This window comes from Mastigoproctus giganteus, chromosome 5 (genome assembly GCF_048544385.1).
Source record: "Mastigoproctus giganteus isolate SK-2022 chromosome 5, ASM4854438v1, whole genome shotgun sequence".
NCBI classification, from domain to species: Eukaryota; Metazoa; Arthropoda; class Arachnida; order Uropygi; family Thelyphonidae; genus Mastigoproctus; species Mastigoproctus giganteus.
In genome coordinates, this window is record NC_143579.1 from 85839967 (window position 1) to 85860804 (window position 20838).

The 20838-nt window shown below is 38.9% G+C and overlaps 1 protein-coding gene across 2 annotated transcripts in view; it reads right to left on the reverse strand.

Moving 5' to 3' along the window:
* Positions 1 to 20838, reverse strand: part of LOC150085539 (inositol polyphosphate-4-phosphatase type I A) — a 557621-nt gene that overhangs the window by 231463 nt on the left and 305320 nt on the right. For both annotated transcript variants that reach the window (XM_090373328.1, XM_090373327.1), the window contains exon 12: positions 7799 to 8009. In XM_090373328.1, coding sequence (XP_090229454.1) covers positions 7799 to 8009 — 211 coding nt within the window. The remainder of the gene's footprint in view (positions 1 to 7798; positions 8010 to 20838) is intronic.

Consider the following 20838-nt stretch of genomic DNA (forward strand, 5'->3'; position numbering starts at 1 on the left):
GAATAAAAATCTCGCAAATCATTCCATTTTGCATTCTTGAAATGCCCAACAACACAAGACTGAGAATGGCCATGAAAGAAAGGCTCTATTGCAGAAAGTATCATCACTGAGTTGTTGTGATGTGAGGTGCCTAGAGGACCATTCACCTCAAATGTGTAATTTAAGGATTGTTTGTGAGAAAAAGATCAAGCGTGTTGGGTGTGTCATTAGGATTGTTTTTTTTTTTTTTTGGTAGTTGTTGGCGCATAGGCTTCTGTGGCCATAATGCACCTCCCAAGGTTTTTGCAGTACTTTGATCCAAGCCTGAGGCGGGAATCAAACCCGCAACCTTTGGGTTGCTAGGTAGGCACTTTACCCACCCGGCTAGCCCGGTCGGCAGATTGTTTGATATTCTGATAGGTAAATGAACGAACAAACTGTGAGGTCATTAGTAACTGCAAAAGCCTCAGCATCTCAACCAGCTGGGTTCATGTGACTAAAATATGAAGCCAGTTGGAGTTCAGAACATTAAAATCAACATGGAAAATTACTCACTGTTAGGAATGAAAAAGGTATAGTTTCGAGAAATGGAAATCAGAGTCCCAAGTGATTACTGGAGTTGGGAGAACAATAAAAGCAACTGGTTGAATTTGACAGAATGGGGTGGAGAGATTTAAGTCAGAGAAGATTCCAAATTAGTAAGTCTTTGACAAGAAACATCAAGAGCAGACATATGCATGAATACCACTTTTGAAGCAAAAGGAATTGTAGAGCTAATAATTAGGGAAACTAAGATGAACAGTCCACACACGACCTTTTCAACTAAATTGTGATCCAAGAAAGCAATGGGAAACTACTTGGATTATCCTTCCCTTGAAAACTTCAATGATAGCAAGCAAAATAAACCACGGCCCCGAGTCTCGGCGTCCCTTGAATGGGACAGGGGTGCTAAGAATCTCCGAGCTTGCGTCGAAGAATTTTCTGAAACTAGCTACATGGAACGTTAGAAGCCTACTACAACCAGGAAAACTAGCCAATGCTTTACAAGAAATGGAACGCATTAACATCAACATACTTGGGCTAAGTGAAACCAAATGGCCTGGAACAAAGAAGTTTATATCAAACGACCATCACGTCTTCTGTTCCGGAGGAGAAGAGAACACCAAGCAGACGTACGGCGTCGCTCTCGTTGTCCACAAACAACTGGCCAACAAAGTCACCAGTTTCACCCCAATATCGGAACGAATCGCACTACTACAGCTAGCAGGCAACAAGATCAACCTGAATGTGCTCCAGGTCTACGCACCAACAGCGGACAAAGACGATCAAGAAATTGAATTGTTCTACGACAAGCTAAGCAACACTTTAAAGTCGCTGAAGAAGCACGACATGACGGTCATCCTCGGTGACTTTAATGCCAAAATTGGTCAAGGAAAGCTACAAAACATAGTCGGAGAACATGGCTTGGGGACACGGAATGAACGAGGCGACAGACTCGTCCAGTTCTGCCAAGAAGAAAAATTTAGCATTGCCAACACTTGGTTCAAACTACCACCTCGACGACTATACACCTGGACCTCACCACAAGACTCTGACAACAATATCGTCAGGAACCAAATTGACTACATCTTAATCAACATCAGATATAAGTCAAGTGTCCTCAAGGCAAAAACTTACCCCGGAGCTGACATATCATCAGACCATAACCCAGTAATAGCAACACTACGTCTCAAATTACGAGCAGTCAAACGCACAAGCACAACAAAAAGAATCGAACTGGAGAAACTGAAGAACAACGGCAACAGGCGACAAGTACAGCTTCATCTCAACACTACAATCCGATCGATCGAAGCAGTAACAACAGACGTGCAAGCATTCGGGCGTTCACTCAAACAGTGCATCAATGAAACAGCAGAAACCCTGCTAGGACATCAGGCATCGAAAAAGAAACAACGGTGGATGACCCAGCACATACTAGACCTGATGGATGAACGGAGAATATTCAAAAGCAACAACAACCGGGAAAAATACAAAGAAATACAACAAAAGATCAAACAGGAAATCCGGAAGGCGAAGGAAAAATGGATGGAAGATCAGTGTGCAGAAATCGAAGACCTAATCAAGAAAAATGACAACTATAACCTGCACAAGAAGCTGGAAACATCTACAAACCGGCTCCTATCCCAAGCTTATATACGGACAACAATCAACCTATACTAAGCAAACAAGCCAAACTCGACACCTGGAAGAGCTATATATACAATCTGTTCGGCACCAACAGAAAACCGGCAGAAACGCAACAACAAACACAGGAAGACAATCTCGACATATTAACATCTGAAGTGGAACATGCCATCCGAATAACAAAGCCAGGCAAGGCCTGTGGACCTGATCAGATTCATGTGGAACTGCTGAAACAACTAGACTACACCAACATCCAACAACTAACGAAATCAATCAAATCTACAACAACAACGACATTCCATCCGAATGGCTCCAATCCATCTTTTTGGCCCTACCGAAAAAGGCTACCAGCCGGAAATGCGAAGACTTCAGGCTGATCAGTCTAATGAGCCAGGTGCTAAAAGTCTTCCTCAAGGTGATTCAGCAAAGGATAAGATGTAAGTGCGAAAGTGCACTAGGAAACACACAGTTCGGATTCTGCAGGGGACTAGGCACCAGAGAAGCAATTTTCTGTTTACAAATATTGCTACAAAGGTGCTATGAACATCAAAAAGACGTGTATATATGTTTTATTGACTACGAGAAAGCCTTCGATTCAGTAGACCACGACCGCCTAATTGACCGACTGAGAAAACTTGGGCTTGAAAACAATGATATCAACTTTATTACAACTCTCTACTGGAATCAAACAACCCGGCTTCGCTATGACAACGACCTGACAGACCCAATTCCAATAAAAAAAGGCGTCCGGCAAGGCTGTCCATTATCTCCCATTCTTTTTAACATCTATTCGGAAATGATCTTCGACCAAACACTGGCTGACAAGAACATCGGCATAAAAGTTAACCGACACTACATCAATAACTTAAGATATGCCGATGACACAGCACTAATAGCGGATTCAGAACAAGATTTACAGACCATCTTGAACGAAGTGGACATAGAAAGCCAAGCATGGGGGCTACGAATCAACAAAAAGAAAACAAAGGTGATGAAGGTCAGCAGGACTGCAAGCAAAATCACGATCAAACTAAACAACGAAAAATTAGAGCAAATACACCGCTTCAAGTATCTCGGAGTACTCATTGATGACCAGCTGAACCATGAGGCCGAAATCAAAAGCAGAATTGAACAAGCCAGGCAGGCATTCACCAAATGGAGAACTCTCCTCACCGACAGAAGCTTGAACATCATGCTCAAATTACGCACATTGAATGCTACATCTGGCCAATACTGCTCTACGGTGTAGAAACCTGGACTCTAACATCAGCCACTACAAAAAAGCTCCAGGCCTTCGAAATGTGGCTCTACCGAAGAATGCTGAAAATTCCGTGGACAGCCAAGATAACCAATGCACAGGTCCTGCAGGACATGCACACGGAACGGGACCTGCTCAAAACCATCATCAGCAGGAAATGCAAATACCTAGGTCACATCGCTAGGAACCAACAAAAATATCACCTACTACCACTCATCCTGGAGGGAAAGATCGAAGGCAAGAAACGCCCAGGCAGACCGAAAATGGCATGGCTAGATAACATCAACACCTGGCTTCACATGAGAACAGCACAAATTCTACACGCAGCGCTAGACAGAGAACAATATCAAAACGAAGTCGCAAACGCCATTCGGCAGCATTAAAGAAGAAGAAGAAGATGAACAGTGGTTAACACAACTGATTAATTGGGATTCTGTCAGAAAAAGGAAATGGGGCTTGGCAGACTTTAGGTAGAAATGGACATCAGTAAGATTGGAACCGAGGTGATATATATTTGTGAAATGACGGAGAAAGCTTTTGGTAGTGCTAGATCTTTTTTGCAGATAAGTCTGTTTTATTATTTTGACTAATAAAAGACTAGACAAAGGAAAAAAGTTATGTTGTTTGTTATTTGGATTTTAGGAGCATTAGCAATATTGCTCCAGGGATATGTGGTGGTCATTCCCTGACCTTTCCGCATCCTCCATATTTGGTGGTCACGGGCTCGAACCCCGGTCTAATTAAGAAGCGTGTGCTACGCACTGCTGCTCCTGCCCACCTAGCTATGGAGGTGCCATAGCTAGGTGGGCAGGAAAAAAAGAGTGGGGGGAAGAGGCACTTTGTACAAAGGAATGTAATTTCTGGATATGGCATACAAAACTGCAAGAATACGCCCAATGCCCTGACCTAACTTGGTCTCAACAATTCCCCCCCCCCACCCACCATATACACACTACTCAGTCACTCTCCAATCACTAGCTTGAAGAATAAATGAGATTACACACAGCTGATATGGCTGCTTCCTAGGGAATCACCAATAGGTTCAGTCTGTGGACTATCTACCAGATGGCCTGTGATGCCCTTCTCTGTACTCATTCCAACAGCTCTACATCCTTCTTAAAATGAGGCCTCCAGATCTGCATACAGTACTCAAGGTGTAGCCTGACTCATTGCCTTATACAAGGGGATAATCACCTCCTTAAAAAAAAAAAAAATTCCTGTATATCATGGTGTCTTCCTGACAAGACACTGAGCTACTCTAGCAGACCGTCTGCACTGCTCAGAAAACTTCATATCTGCCTGCACAATTACCTCAAGGTCCTTTTCGTTCTCTACCACTGTCAGTGTAGTACCACAGAGTTGATACGTTACTCTGGGGTTACTGCTTCCAATATGTAGTACTTTACATTTGTCAATGTTAAACTTCATTTGTCACCTCTCAGCCCATCTGCTCAACTTTTCTAGATCCTGTTGCAGCAGCGTACTCTCTTTAGTGTCCTTAACAACCCTGATACGAAGGTTGGCAGGGTTGTCCTTAACAACCCTGCCAACCTTCGTATCATCTGCAAACTTGGAGATTAAGCCTGATATACCATCATCAATATCATTTATAAATACAGAAAACAATGATGGACCCAAAACTGAACCCTGAGGGACTCCACTAATAACATTAGTCCATGAAGACCAGTGTCCATTGATTACCACTCTCTGTCTTCTCCCACTCAGCCATCCCTTTATCCATAGCAGCAATTTGCCTCCAATGCCACACTGCTCCAATTTGTGCAGCAGTCTTCCATGTGCAACAGTATCAAAAGTCTTTCTAAGATCCAAATATATGATATCAAAGTTATTCCCTGCATCCAGTTCCTTTGTGACCACATCATAGTGATCACGAAGTATATTCAGGGTAACTTTTTTACATCTAATAATCAATGTGAAATCTAACAATCAATGCTATATTTTCATGGTGATAATGATTCTATGATATGCTACTGCTTTTCTTTTCTTTTTGCCTTAATATTTATTGTATCTGTATATTCAAACATAAGAAAGCTATCCATAAAAATTGAATATTACTAAAAACAGATATTTTCAAAAGTCAATATGAAACTACATTTCATCTCGTGCCAGCTTTAAACTGTCACTCACACTGTCTATATAGGAATGGACAGCTTTCAACCCACAGAGTAGTAAGATATCTTACTACTCTGTGTTCCAACCTATGGATGGGACTAGTGTTAACTATATAAATCAGTTGTGAAACTACAAATGTTGAGCTCCTCACGAGATTCACGAACGGACTTCTGTGGTATGGTTTCCAAACCAACTGTCAGGCAACTAATCCTTCATCCACCCCCCAACCCAGCAGTGATGAAACTGGCATAATAATAGTTTTGCTACTGAAATAAGTATTCATAATTCATTTTACCTTGGTGCAGAGACAACAGTTTTTCCTCCTTGGCAAAACCTAAAATATGTTCGTCTATCTAACTTCCCCACATAAACAGTCCTTTTGATTTCTATATCTAAGTATACATATCAAGAAATAAAGTTTGATGAATCAATACATCTAAAGGAGATGCACATTCATGAGTAATACTGCTTAAAGTTAAATCCTACAAAGAAGATATTTATAATGCAACAAATATACAAAAGAGAATGATTTTCCAATTTATTAACTAGTTTCAATAAGTACTGGAGGTGCAGCATCAATGTTTAGTCTTATTTATCTTTCTCACTTTGTGCAAAAGTAATGATGAATTTAAGGATTTTTAACTTACTATTACATTATTCACTCAACTCTGAAAAGTACTAAAAAATAGTTCAATATTGAATTATTCACTAAAATGAACTTTGTTGGAGCATACTGCATTTGGAACATGTTATGGTCATATGTACAAATAAAAGAATCACTAATTCTAATAGAAGTAAGAGCATTCCAAGGAGATTGTTCAAGATTCAGTTGGAAACAAATAACGAGTACTGTGACTTGTGATTACATGTAGACGTACCACTGGTTATGCCGAGGTAGATTTTTTGAGAGGTTTAAGGATTAAAAGCAAGGAATAAAGGAATTTTTGGTCACTACAGATAAAGATGTTTTTAGCTTGACGATCATGCTGGTTGATGGGGACATTCCATGCTGATATTATTAACTATTTAAATGAACTCTCTAAATCAATGAACTGACTGCTCTGTCAATTCTTTCATAAATAAATAAATAAATCTCAGTTGAAGTGAAATGAAAGGAGGTTCAATGAAAAGAAAAGAACCATAGCATCTTCCATTATAAGATGAATGAAACTAAAAGAATTGGAATTTAATGCACAAGGAATTCATTAAAACACACACACACACACACACACACACACACACACACACACACACACACACACACACACACACACACACACACACACACACACACACACACACACACACAATGTTTTGCTTATACTGATGTTTTATTTATCAACCTACACAATACTTGTGCAGATATCACATCTGAAATAAGCTGAGTGAAAAAAAAAAAGTAAAGTATTAGCTTGCAGAAATCTCATAGAAACAGGAGTCGACCTTACTGAACAAAATCCTACTTTGATGCTAATTAAATCATGTACAGCCTTTCAGGTAGCAACATGCTACTAACTAATCATTTTTCAGCAGTTCAATTGCCCCATTACTTTTTAGGATATTCCAATGTAGTAATGTGAAGTCAACCAACATTGCACAACCCATTATGCATGTATGCACAGGGATAGAGTTCATAACCAAATTATAAACTCTATCCCTAGGGATAACATGATTTCTCAGGACTTGTATTTTGAAATAGAAATGAGTAGTGGCAAACGAAGCAAGCTTATACTGCATCAGCAAAAAAAAAAAACACACTTCTTGCATCACTCATCCATTTCCCCCCCTAATAATTTTTATTTGTCTAATTCCTTCCTAAATTTATTCTAACTACCCACTCTCCCACAACACCAGATGGAAGTTTGTTCCAACAATCAACTACCCTTTGGCTGAAAGCAAATTTATACTTAGCTATTCTGTAACCATCCTTCAATTTAAATTTATGCCTCCTTATATGTGTTGCCTGAGCAACAATAAGGATGACATTTAGCTTAATCAATCCATTCAGAGCCTTAAACATCTCAATTATATCTCCTCACACGTACTTAGTTCCCAAATGCTGAAATTTACCAAACCGAAGTCTTTCTTGATAAGAGCACCCTTTGTTTCCCCCAGTAACCTGCATCCTTGTATTAAAAACTGTTAAGAAGTTATTGGTTAACATTTTAAAACTTAAAGAATTCTCCATATCTTACGAATGCAGAAAATATAGTATTGATTCAAAGTGAATTTTTTTATTCTTACTTTTTCTGGTTGTAACATTCTGAACCCACATTCGTTGAAGATGAAGATTGACTGGCACAAACTCCAGTGAAGTTTCTTTCTTTCTAGAAGAAGACTTCATATATACTCTCCTTTGAGAGGCTAAAAAACTTAGTGTTTCAGTGTAATGATTGATAAGTTGCAGGTGACAATCTGTGGAGGCAAGCTGCTTTTGTTGCCAATCTTCAGTAAGCTACAATAATAAATAACATGGTTATCAAGGATAAACACAGAATTATTTTGCAAACTGATTTCTTTATGAATCTGAAAATAGAGTATGACTAAGAATACCAAAGCATTAAATTAAAAAAGCCATAATTACTCAAAATAAATCTGCACTTATCAGAATGCATGAAAATTCATATTCAGCATTAAATCATGAAAACTTTCCATTTTGTTTATTCATTTATTACCCCAAGTTACTTTTTCCAAATGTAATTGTTCATTTACTTTCTAAAGAAAGGTTAAAATAGAAGATAATTATTATTATATAATTGCCTTTCCACATTCTGCTTAATTTTTGCTCAAGCCCTCATTAATTCTGTCCAGGAATACATCATCGGAATAAGATTAGAATCAGCTGAAAATGCTGATTCTAATCAATTTCTTCTTCTTTTTTTTTATTACATTTTCTTCCTAAATGGCTACATTTGTCTCTATTAAACCAAATCATTTTTTGACTAATAATCAACACCCCATTTTTGTTAGTACAAGGTAAAATGAATAACAAACAATGTGAGTTTCACAATCTCGTTTAAGACAGGATATACAGCTGTAAATTTAGATTTCAGAGAAAGATGTGGGGGGAAGGGAGCTATGGCGGATGAATATACAAGAATATAAGATAGTTATGAGGGCAATTTGAAAAGTTTTCAGACTGAGTATGAAAGGGCAGTGGTACAGTTAAAAATTTCTGATTCTTTTTCTCCCCCCCCCCCTTTATGAAAAAAACCCAAACAAAAAAGGCATTACAAACTACAGTACTTAATACCGTGCATGGGTTGAAAATTGAGAAGATGAAAGAGAATACTCATTGACAAGAGGCTTGAATTTGTGTAGATTGTAATTTTCACGAAATACATGTGAAGGATGATTGTTCCAGAAAACAGTTCCAGGAAGTTGAAGGAATAAATGAAGAAGAAAAGTTGGTTCTGGGAATTTGTTGTTTGCTGGATTTATTGGTGCAAGGGATACTAAGGCCATAATGCACCTATTAGTCTTATTTGGTACAGGTTTGGTATATTAAACAAGAGGATTCAGATCAGATGATATTTGTTTATCATTCTCAGGAAAGTAAAAATATCAATATCTAGTCAGTCTCTGAGGTCTGCTGTAGAGTAAATTTATTAGAAGAATATAGATGTGGAGAGAAAGCTATCTGTTGCTTTCTCGAGTATAACGGACGTTCAATGACCAGATGTTTTACAGTGAGTTCAGTTTGACAGTTGCTGCATAGTGGAGGCTCAACAGGTGTGAGTGGGTAACTACGAGTTAGATGGGTATGCCCAATCTGCAATCTAGTAAGTATGACTTTTTCCTTCCTATTCCTTCTTAAGCTTGATGGCCATTGCCTGTGATAAATTTTAATTTGGAAGAGCTTATTGCTTTTTTCTCCTGCCAAGTGGATAGACATTTTTTTTCTACCAGTACATTGTGTGATGTATTTGAAATTGGTGTACGGTATCTGGATGTTTGATGTTATGTGACTGGCATTCTCGGCAGCAAAATCCGCTTGTCCATTTCCTGCAATTCCAAAATGCCCAGGTATCCAACAGAAAATTATTTTTTGCCCATTTGCAAGAAGCTGCAACTTTATTTGAATTTGTAGTATTAACGGATAGCTGGAAGGAAGTTTACACTGAAGTGCAGATACATCACTTAAGGAATTAGTATAGATAATGGTTTGAGGTATATGGACTGTTTCACATTCTCTAAAACTATCAGGATAGCTACAGTTCTGCGGTGTAGGTACTGCACTCCAAAGGGAGCTGCTGAGATATTGTAATGTTTGGTAGAACTACAGCTGCGCCAACTTTATTCTCTGTCTCGGAACAAATTTCAGTATTAAGCAATCCACATGGATTTGCTTAATACTGAAATTTGGAAGTGCATTCCTTCCCCATTGTTGGAAATATTTATCTGTGTGCCAATAGTATTTGCCATGACGGTGTATCCGCACTAATATCTGGAGCTATGTTATCCATATTTAGTTCCCAACGTGTGTTTAAGCTTTGTAACCTAATGCCACATGGTTTATTCTGCAAAGGCTTAGTTTAGTACGAATCATGCCATTTCGGTGTGAACAGATATTGCCATATAGGATGATGTGGGAAACTTATGATTTTAGCTGAATAGCTTAATAGAAGAGCATACCGATGACGGAATATAGGTGGCTTGTGTGCTTCCATATAGAGACTCTGAACTGGCGATGTACAAAAAGCTCCTAGTGCAATTCAGTAGTAGTAGTGGCATGTGATGCAAGAAAGCAAATGTATGAGCTTATGCAGCATCAGCCAAAAAAAAAAAAAAAAAAAATCACACCATTCCCTCCAAATGCCTGTCCAGTTCCTCCTTAAATTTATTCAACCTATCAACTTCCACAACGACAGATGGAAGTTTGTTCCAGCAATTAACCACCTGCTGGCTAAAGGCAAATTTCCACACATCTATTCTACATCTGTCTTTTCTTAATTTGAATTTATGCCCCCTTAGGTTCGTAATCTGAACAAGTGGAAGGATCCCATCAGAATTCAGCGTGCTCAACCCATTCAAGGCCTTATATACCTCAATCAGATCACCGCGCAGGTGCCTAGTCTCCAGCCACTGCAATTTGCAGAACTTAAGCCTCTCTTGGTAAGAGGATCCCTTCATTCCCCTCACCAATCTTGTTGCCCTTCTCTGTACATGCTCAAGTAAATCTACATCCTTCCTAAAATGAGGCCTCCAGACCTGTATGCAGTACTCAAGGCTTGGCCTGACCATTGCCTTATACAGAGGGATAATCACCTCCTTTTCCCTGCTAGCAAAATTCCTATATATCATTGACAAAACCCCATGACCTGCCCTGGCAGCCTGTCTGCATTGCTCAGAAAACTTCATATCTGCCTGCACAATTACTCCCAGGTCTTTTTCATTTTCTACCACCTTAAGTGTAGTACCACACAGTTGGTATGTTTCTCTGGGGTTACTTCTACCCATATACAGTACTTTGCATTTGTCAAGGTTAAACTTCAGTTGCCACTTCTTAGCCCATCTGCCCAAATCATCTAGATCCTGTTGCAGTAGCACACTGCCATTACTGTCATTAACAACCCTGCCAACCTTTGTATCATCTGCAAACTTCGACATTAAGCCTGATATACCTTCATCAATATCATTGATAAATATACAAAACAACAGTGGACCTAACACTGAACCCTGTGGGACTCCACTAATAACATTAGTCCAAGAAGAGCAGCACCCATTGATTACCACCCTCTGTCTTCTCGCACTTAACCATCCTTTTATCCATTGTAGCAACTTACCCTTAATACCATTCTGCTCCAATTTGTACAAGTCTTCCATGGGCAACAGTGTCAAAAGCTTTCCTGAAATCCAAATATATGATATCAAAATTATTTTTTGCATCCAGTTACTTTGTAACCACATCATAATATCCTATCAAATTTGTCAGACAAGACTTTCCCTTAACAAACCCATGCTGTGTCTGAATTATTGCTGCAGTCTTGTCTAGATGATCCTGCAATGCATCTTTAACCAGCGACTCCATAATTTTACCCGGAACAGAAGTTAAACTAACTGGTCTGTAATTACTCGTGTCACCCTTCGATCCCCCTTTGTGAATTGGGGATATATTTGCACATCTCCAGTCCGTGGGAACCTCCCCTGAGTCCAAGGATGCTCTCATAATTATGGCTAAGGGTTTGCTTAGTTGCTTTGCCGCCTCCTTTAATATAACTGGATAGATCCCATCCACCCCAGGTGCTTTTCTTACGTTTAACTTCAACAATTTCTCTTCCATTTTGCTCTCAGTTATTACAAAATCATTAAGTATCTTGCTACAATTTGATAACCTTCTGCCATTTTCAAACCTTAATAATTCCTCATGTGTGAATGCAGATGCAAAATACTCATTCAGTTTGTTTGCTATCTGAGCAGGATAATCAACAGTCGAACCATCGATGTCAAGTGGACCAATCAAATTCATCCCCTTCCTTTTAGAGTTTATATAAGTAAAGAAATCCTTGCTGTTTTTCTTAGCATCTTTTGCCAAGGATTTCTCGTAATCTGACTTCGCTTGCCGAACCTCCTTTGTGACCTGATTACAGATTAACTTATATCTGCCATAGGCTTCTGAGTCGCTTGATAATTTATATGCATCCGATGCATTTTTCTTCACTGTTACAAGTCTCATTAGTTCATTTGACAACCATTTAGGCCTAAACCTTGAACAATATTTCTTAATAGGTATGAAACTTTCAGTAGCATCCACGATTAATTCCTTGAATGCTTCCCACTTAGAATTTACTGTTGGTAACATCGTCAGTTGATCCCACTGTACAGAATTTAAAAACTGTCGGAGACCACTGTACTCGCCTTTACGGAAGCAAAAACCCTTTCCTTTACCCCTGATGGTAATTAAATCTTTAAGTAAATCCCACGTCAGTACACTGTGATCACTGCCACCTAGTGGTTCTTTTATCTGAAAATTCCTAATACATGAATGATCACTGCTGATAACCAGATCAAGAGTATTACTTTCTCTGGTTGCCTCTCGAACATGCTGCTGCAGAAAACAATCAGTTCAGAGAGCATTGTGATGTACCGGGTCAAGCCATTTTAATACACTTTTAAGTGTATTAAAAGTGTAGCAGCATGCACCGGTCTGCAACTCATGACATTTCCCTAAAGATATTCAGCTTCTTTAGACAGGTTGTACAAATATACTTAATATGTTCCAAAAAACTTAATTTTTTTTTCAGAATTACTCCAAGAAATCTAATACTCTGTTGAAAAGTAACTGGATGAGAGTCAAGTTGTAAGTCTGTATCAGGATGTAAATTACGTTTACGGCAAAAATTGCTGTCGTTTTTTTTGTTTTGAAACTCTATATCCATTATTTTTTATCCACTGAACAACCATGTTAACAGTGCCTTGAAGCTGTCTTTCAATTAGATGCATATTTTGAGAGTGGCACGAGATTAGTCTTCTGAACAAGCTTCCATCTTATGGTTGAAAGATCGTCATGCACAGATATGTTTCAACTGTGTCAGGAATACATTTTGTAATTGAACTGATCCTGACAGAGAAGAGTGTGGCACTAATTGTAGAGCCCTGGGGTTCTCTTTCTTGCACAAATGTTTGGGAGAGAGCACAGTGAAAACATACCTGAAAGGATCTATTGCTTAAAAAGTTCCAGATAAATTTTGGAAGAGGACCTCGAAGACCAGATTCATAGAGATCCTGAAGAATCCCATATTACCTGGTTGTGTTGAAAGTTTTTCGATGTCAAGACATATCATCACTAAGTATTCGTTCCTAAAACTGCATTTCAAATGTTTTTTTCAGCTTTGAACATGAGCTTGAGCATTGATCTAGTTCTAGAAAGCCATATTGATTTCAACTTAGAATGTTTCAGTGTCTAAGAACCATGTCATCCTTGCATTAATTATTTTTTCTAATGTTTTTCCTAAACAGCTAGTTAATGTGATAGGTTGGTAATTTTTTGGATCAGAATGATCCTTTCCTGGTTTTGGGAAAGCGAATACAATAGAATGATACCATCAAGTAGGATAGTAATCCTCATAAACAATTCTATTAAACATTTTTAGAAGAGCAGATTGGGACTCCACTAAAATGATATATCATGGAATAATAAACCTCCATTAAGGCCTACATTAAGGCAACAGAAATGGAAACCTATGCTGAAATGAGAGATCATAAGGCAATTCCTACCACCATCAGTGTAACTCCTATTGCATTATCCCATTACAAGTAATGGAGAAATAAATTAACTGCCAACTATTAAACTACCTAGAAACCTTCCGATTGATCAACGATCGCCAGTATGGATTCCATCAGTGTCGATTTACTGGTGATATTCTGGCTTATGTTACCCATTTATGGACAAATTCAATGGAAAAGCTTGGTGAAACACAAGCAGTTGCTCTTGACATCTCAAAGGCTTTCAATCATGTTTGGCATAAAGGTCTTCTGAACAAGCTTCCATCTTATGGTTTGCCAACTGTTTTTTGTTATTCATTCAATTGCCATTTTCTGGAACAACCTTTCTTCATACATATTTCCTGAAAATAATAGTCTACAAAAGTTCAAGTCTAATGTTAATAAATATCTCCTTTCATCTTCTCAACCTCCAACCCAAACACGGTACTAAGCACTATAGGTTCTAATACCTCTTGTGTTTGGGATTTTCATAAAAAAAATACTCACCCAAGACCTCCTTCCTAGTTCTTGCCTAGGCTGCATGTGACATTCATCATTACTGGACATGACCCCTTCCACTAAAAACTGACAGCCATGGAGATTGAAAGAAATCCAGGATGCCACTGTGGTGAAGAGGAGACCTGGGGGCATCTCATGTATAAGTGCCCTGCCTACGACACCAGTAGGCTCAAATTCTTCATATCAATCCAAAGAAACCCACAAAACCAAGAGTCCTCACTGCCTATGGACGAAACCATGTACAAGGCACTAACTATATATGCTCAGGAGACCTTTGTGCTTAGACGAATAAAGATTGCTGAAAACAGAAGAGCACTGGATCGGGTGTCTCAAGTTCCAAACAGGATGGGAGTGGGAAAGTCCTCCTGGCTGGACTTTGACCACCTGAATGAACATTCTAACTCAATAGGGTTGAATACTGCTGGCACCAGTAGGTGCAGGATTGCTGGCTTCCCTGGATTCCTCTCGGAGAGTGGGATTTAGCTGCTAACCCACAATGGGCAGGATACTGCTGGAACTGAAACATTGCGTGACTGCTGGCTCTCTTGGATCCTTCCTTGGAGAGTGGAATTTGATGCTAACCCATAGTGGGTAGGATATTGCTAGCACTCGTCAGGGTGCAGATTACAGAGTTCCAGGCAGATGGCAATCATACAGGGGCACCTTCCCCCTGTAACTTCAACTCCTTATCCTCATCCCCTACTTCACCTTACTCAAGGCGGACTACCTACTTACCTATCAGTCTGACCTCTCTTTTCCCTCTTTAAAACTGAACTTGTCTATATCCTACAATCACATCTTCCTTTTTTTTTTTTTTTTTAACTTGGGTTCCATCAAGAAGCTCAGGCGACCCAGGTAGGGTATGATGGGCACTCTGGCTCACCTCCACTAGGTACCCTGTGGTCAAGCAGCCAGAGACACAACAACAGAACAAAACACTACACTTTTCTCACTTTTACAGAGATTCTGTACTTCTTCACAAAGTACCATGGTGCAGATGTGGGAAACCACCAGTGGCACCTTCCACAAAACACTATACCACTGTGTGCCTTTCAAGAAATTTTTCAATTAACTGACCATTCATCAAGATGTAAGGAACCACATAAGGGGTGATGCTCATTCCAGTCACCCAAGATACAAAAAAGGTGGTGGCAACTGGGTTGTTTCAAGAGGAGTAGGTCTGAAAATTGTTGACTAGCAATGCTTCCCCTCCATGAACTATATTAGAGTTGTTCCTATCTTTTCTGTGATATGTGATGTTTTATTATTTCATTATGTGATTTTTTATGCTCATAGATATTTAAGGGGTCAGGTTTGTTTCCTGTAGACAAAGAACGGCAGGCTTATATTTGGTAATTAGGTCATAAACATCGTCTAAGTCAGCTCAGAGTCCGCGACAATTCCACTGACCAATTCTATGCATTGTTGAGGAGTATGCAAGTGTGTCTGCTTGCTTATGGGATGTGGTTTTTTTTATGCCTGTCTATTCTTGTTTTTTGCCTTTTTTGAGAAATTGGTCTGCTGATTTATTAGAAACTGATGTCCAAGTCCACCTCCTCTGCATGAATTTCAAGAAATGGTTCATTTTGGTGCGATTTTCCATCTATGTCCATGGTATCAGAACTTATTTTTAAGGTGGTATTTTCAGTGGTGTATTTACCGAATGAGTTGCATGCTTTGGGTAGGCTGTTCTCTTAGTGTAGAGAGGACTGATCTTGCCCAAACAGATACTGAGATGCATGGAGGAACTGAGCAGTCTGTTTGTACTGTTATGGAGCATTACTTTTTTACAACTGAAGCATAACACAGCAATTTATTAGAAACCAAAAATGTCTTTTTGCTTCTTGGTATGGTGCCTCGTGTTCCATTTTGTACTTTTGAATATTCTTTTCTGTCTGCCACTGGATGAGCTCCTTTGAATGTGCTGAATAATTTCCCATACAGTTTGGGCAGCATTGGTTTTCAGTGGTGCCGTCTGTGTGAACATGATCTTTTGAACCACAGGAAGCATAGGTGGTTACACTCCTGCAGGTCCACATTTTTGGCATTTAAAACCCTGGACTGGGTTTGGAATAAGGTTTAATTTTGCTGTTTGTTTGTTTGTTTGTTGTTGTTTGTTATCTGGTTTTTAGGAGCATTAGCAACTAAGGCCATATTGCTCCGGGATATGCGGTGGTCATTCCCTGACCTTTCCGCATCCTCCGTATTTGGTGGTGACGGGCTCGAACCCCGGTCTAATCAAGAAGCGTGTGCTACGCACTACTGCTCCTTCCCACCTGGCTACGGAGGCGCCTGTTTAATTTTGCACCTTAAATATCTAACTTTACCAGTTAATGGAAGAATTAGTGATTTAAATGTAAAAATGACAGTTCGGGTAGGAGTAAGTATTCCATATTTCTTAATGACTCCTTTTGGCATTTATTACATTTTGATCGCTTAGTCATATACGATTTCTTCCTCAGATATATTATGGAGATCCCACTCTATTACCCCTTTAGAAGAGTTTAGGGTGGCATGTGAGGTAACCTTTGTGGGAATTCCACCAAAAGTCTATGTTTTTAATAGTCTTTGTGAGTGCTTATGCTCACATTTATCTCCACTAGAAGGTCTCCTCTTTGAACCATTTTTGGAGGGCCCACCACATTTTCAAGACATTTCTGTATTAAGAATGGGGAGAGCTTACTCAAAGGATGATCAGTCAAAGAATGAAATACGAGAAAAAGAGGAGCAGAGTTTTCTGTTCCTTCTTTTTTCTGCTATTTCGCATTACATGCATTTACGTCAAATCTATTTGGGAGATCTGGATCATGATATCCATAAGTGACATGTCTATTTATGTCCATCTTTGATCCTTTTAGCCTTGGAGAGTGATTTCCTTTTTCCAGGTTAACAGCCTCGCTACGAGGAGGCAGGAGTGGTTCTACCAGTAATCAAGAAGTTGAGAAAGTTAGGTTAGGTTAGTACAGATTATAGAGGTCCCCAAACTACGGGCCGCAGGCCGGAATGAGCCCACGAAAGAATGTTAACCGGCCCGTGGATATTTCAATTATATCGTAAAAATTAATGTTTATATTAGATCACAATAAAATTATGAAAACACATTTTACTGAATATTTTAACATTTGTTGGTTGATTAATAGTGTTGACACCTCTGTGTCATCAGCTTAGTCTTGTTAGATATTAAATCTGTTATTTCCACTCAAAGCTATTCTTTGAAACATCATAAAAATAATCTGTTAATCTTGACCCTGTCATTAAATAGCAATAGTTGTTAGAGACAGCAATTATGGATTTCCTAATCCCTTACCTTGGCTTGGGTGACACTTGCATCCCCTCCACAGAGCCCTACCCCTTTCGTAGTTGGGGTTACTTTCTGCCCATCACGTTGTAAATATTTTTCTTAGTACTAAGTTAGAATTTCACTTGTTAAGTTCTAAGTTAAACATTTGTTATTCTTGTATATACGTTTTGTTTAATAAACTGTTAAGAGAAATTACAGACGTGTTGTATTGATTGAATGCTTTGCGAGAGAGTGCAACCAACTTCAGTAGTCTCAACAAATAGTTTTATGAAAATCTGGGAGAAAACAAGTTAGTGTCATGTTTTGTAGTCAGGTAATTAGATAATGTTTTTATCTAATGTTACATTTTTGGTAGTAATTAAAATCGCATTTCCTGTCATATGAAAAGCCGCAGAAACAATTTGCTAAAAATCAACTATTTAAAATTTTTTGTAATAAACCTTAAAATTTATTTCAAATTTAATAAATTTATGTTAAAATGTTTCATATAATCTTAAGACACATCAGTGCTTGCTTACTTCAATATTTACGAATATTTTTTTTTTATTCCAGTGACTCCATAAAAATCATGTTGAAGTTGATGTCAAAAAAAAAAAGAAAAGTTGATCCTGAGTGTCACGTTTTTAATGAGCGGTTGTCAATTAATTACTTTTTGCACTGATTAATGATAACTGCACTTTTCTTATTTGCAATGAAGCCTTGTCATGTGTTCAAGGAATATAATTTGAAACGTCACTACACCACAAATTATGATAAATTTCAAGGAGCTTTGCGGCATAAAAAATTCAAAGAACTAACTCAAACTTTTCAAAGTCAACAACAGAAGATCAGAACTTTTACTCATCAAAATTTATCTGCAGTCAGAGCTAGCTTTTGAGCCTCCCAAATCACTGCCGAAGAAGGAAGGGCCTTTACAGATGAAGAATTTGTAAAACGAATTTGTTTGGCAATTGCAGACGAAGTATGTCATGAGAAAGTAAATAATTTTGCATCTGTAAGTTTATCTTCATCAACTGTAATGAGAAGAAGAGAAGATTTAGGAGCTGATGTTCAAAATCAACTTGTAGAAAAAAGTTCGTGAATTCACACATTTTTCAATAGCAATTGATGAGAGTGAAGATGACTTGGAGAGGGCTAGGGATAGCTTCGTTTGAAGTCAACAAAAGTGAATGCAACGTGTCTTGGGAAAGTAGTATTCCACATATGACTGTGTGGTGGGTGGTACGAAAACATTTACACATAAAGGCGCACAAATTATCCCTCATGCAACACCTTATGAATGCAGATAAGCTGGTTCATAAGGAATTTGATCCCAGGGGCTCACATCTGGTGAGTATGGGCTTGGCATACCCAGGGTCCTGAGCTGGATATCATCATTCTTCTCTTTATTGGTGATTCCCTTGTCTTTCTCTCTCTCTTTCTTAGGGTAACTTGGGAATTTTTTTTGGCTGGTGCAGCATAAGCCTCAGGCTTCCTTGCACCATATAGCTATTAATAATAATAATTCTGTATACAAATGTTGCATAGGATAGAAGATGAGGGATTTCTGGACTCTGTAATTTTCAGTGATTAGAGCACATTTCATGTCACTGGTAAGGTCAACACCCACAACTGCAGGATTTGGGGGAACCAAAAATCCATGTGCGTTCCTGGAACATGTTCGTGACAGCCTAAGAGTGAATGTTTTTTGCACCCTCGCCAGAGAAAAAGTGTATGGCCCCTTCTTTTTCGTGGAGATGACCATTACAGGTATCGTGTATCTAGACAATGCTCCAACAGTTTCTCATTCCACCAATTGATGAAGATGACCAAGAAGGATGATTTACTTCCAGCAAGATGCTGCACCCCCCTCGTTACCTTGGAGAAGTGCACGAACACCTCAACACCCATTTCCCAGATAGGTGGATTGGTGGAGGGGTGTCAATAGCATGGCCAACTCGTTCCCCAGATCTTATACCTATGGATTTTTTCTTATGGGGATTTGTTAAAGATCTAATGTACATACCACCCTTACCTGCAAATGTCACTGACCTCCAAACTTGAATTACCACCATAGTTGCAGAAGTGATGCCAGAGATGCTACGCCACATTACAAATACAAGTCACGTTGAATCATAACTATCTGAGATAAAACTTGAAGTGTTTTGCTACATTCTGATATTTCAAAATATTGTGTACATCCTCTAAATAAATTTATATACACTTTCAAAGTTGTAAAGCTGTTTTTGAAACATCCTGTATAATAGATAGTGTATACACAATGCACGTGCATTACTTATAAGCAAAATAAGTAATATAATATGTAAAAATATATAAATAACATAACAAAAACAAAAATCAGAAACTATTTTCTCTTACCTTGATGGAGATAGAACTGAATTTGATGCGCTGTAATTGTACAGTGGGACCCAGAATAATTTGTGTCAGTGGAGCTCCTTAGCTCCACTGAAGTGGCCTGCTGTGATGATGAGATAGGCTGAGACAAAGATGGGGCAGGAGTAGCAACAGGTTTGAAGAACATGTCCAGCTTCATCTGTTTACCTCCCTTATACTGCTCCCTTATTATATTGTCATTATTATATTGACAATATATATTCCATATATATTGTCAGCCTCTCTTAAAGTACATAAATGGTGGTAGTGAGGCTGTGTTTCACTGTTGTCTGAGAGGCTGACATACTGAACAACAAGATCACATGCCTCTTGTACTTTTTGGTTTGTTAATAATTTCTTTCTGTTCATCACTGGACACCCTTCAATGTCATCTGCTCTCACTTCATCAGCAATCTCCTCTGGTGTCAAGATCTGGTAGCCCAGATCTACGTCACTTTCCTCTAGCCAGTCAGTTACATCCTTCACTGTAACATCTCTCTCCCCCTCCATATAGCATAGCATTTGGTGGAAGTCAGCAGGCTCAGACCCTTCAAAATCAATGTCAGGGTCACTTTCAAAAAGCAACTTCTTCCAGCTATGAGCCAGTGTGGTGGTTTTTCCATCATTCCAAGAGTCAGCAAAGTTGTAAATTGCTCACTTGATGTTATAATTTTTTCTTTTGCAGAGTATGCTGGCCTCTTGTGTCCAGTGAAGTCTTCTTTCTCCTCAATGATGACCAAAACTTCATTCAGGTACTGTTGCTGGTAGAGCCTCTTGCATGAAACTATGACTCTGATCCATGGGTTGTATCAGAGAGGTTGTATTAGGAGGGAGAAACATGGTACAGACCTTGCCATCACTGCTGACTAATTTGTCAGCAACTGAG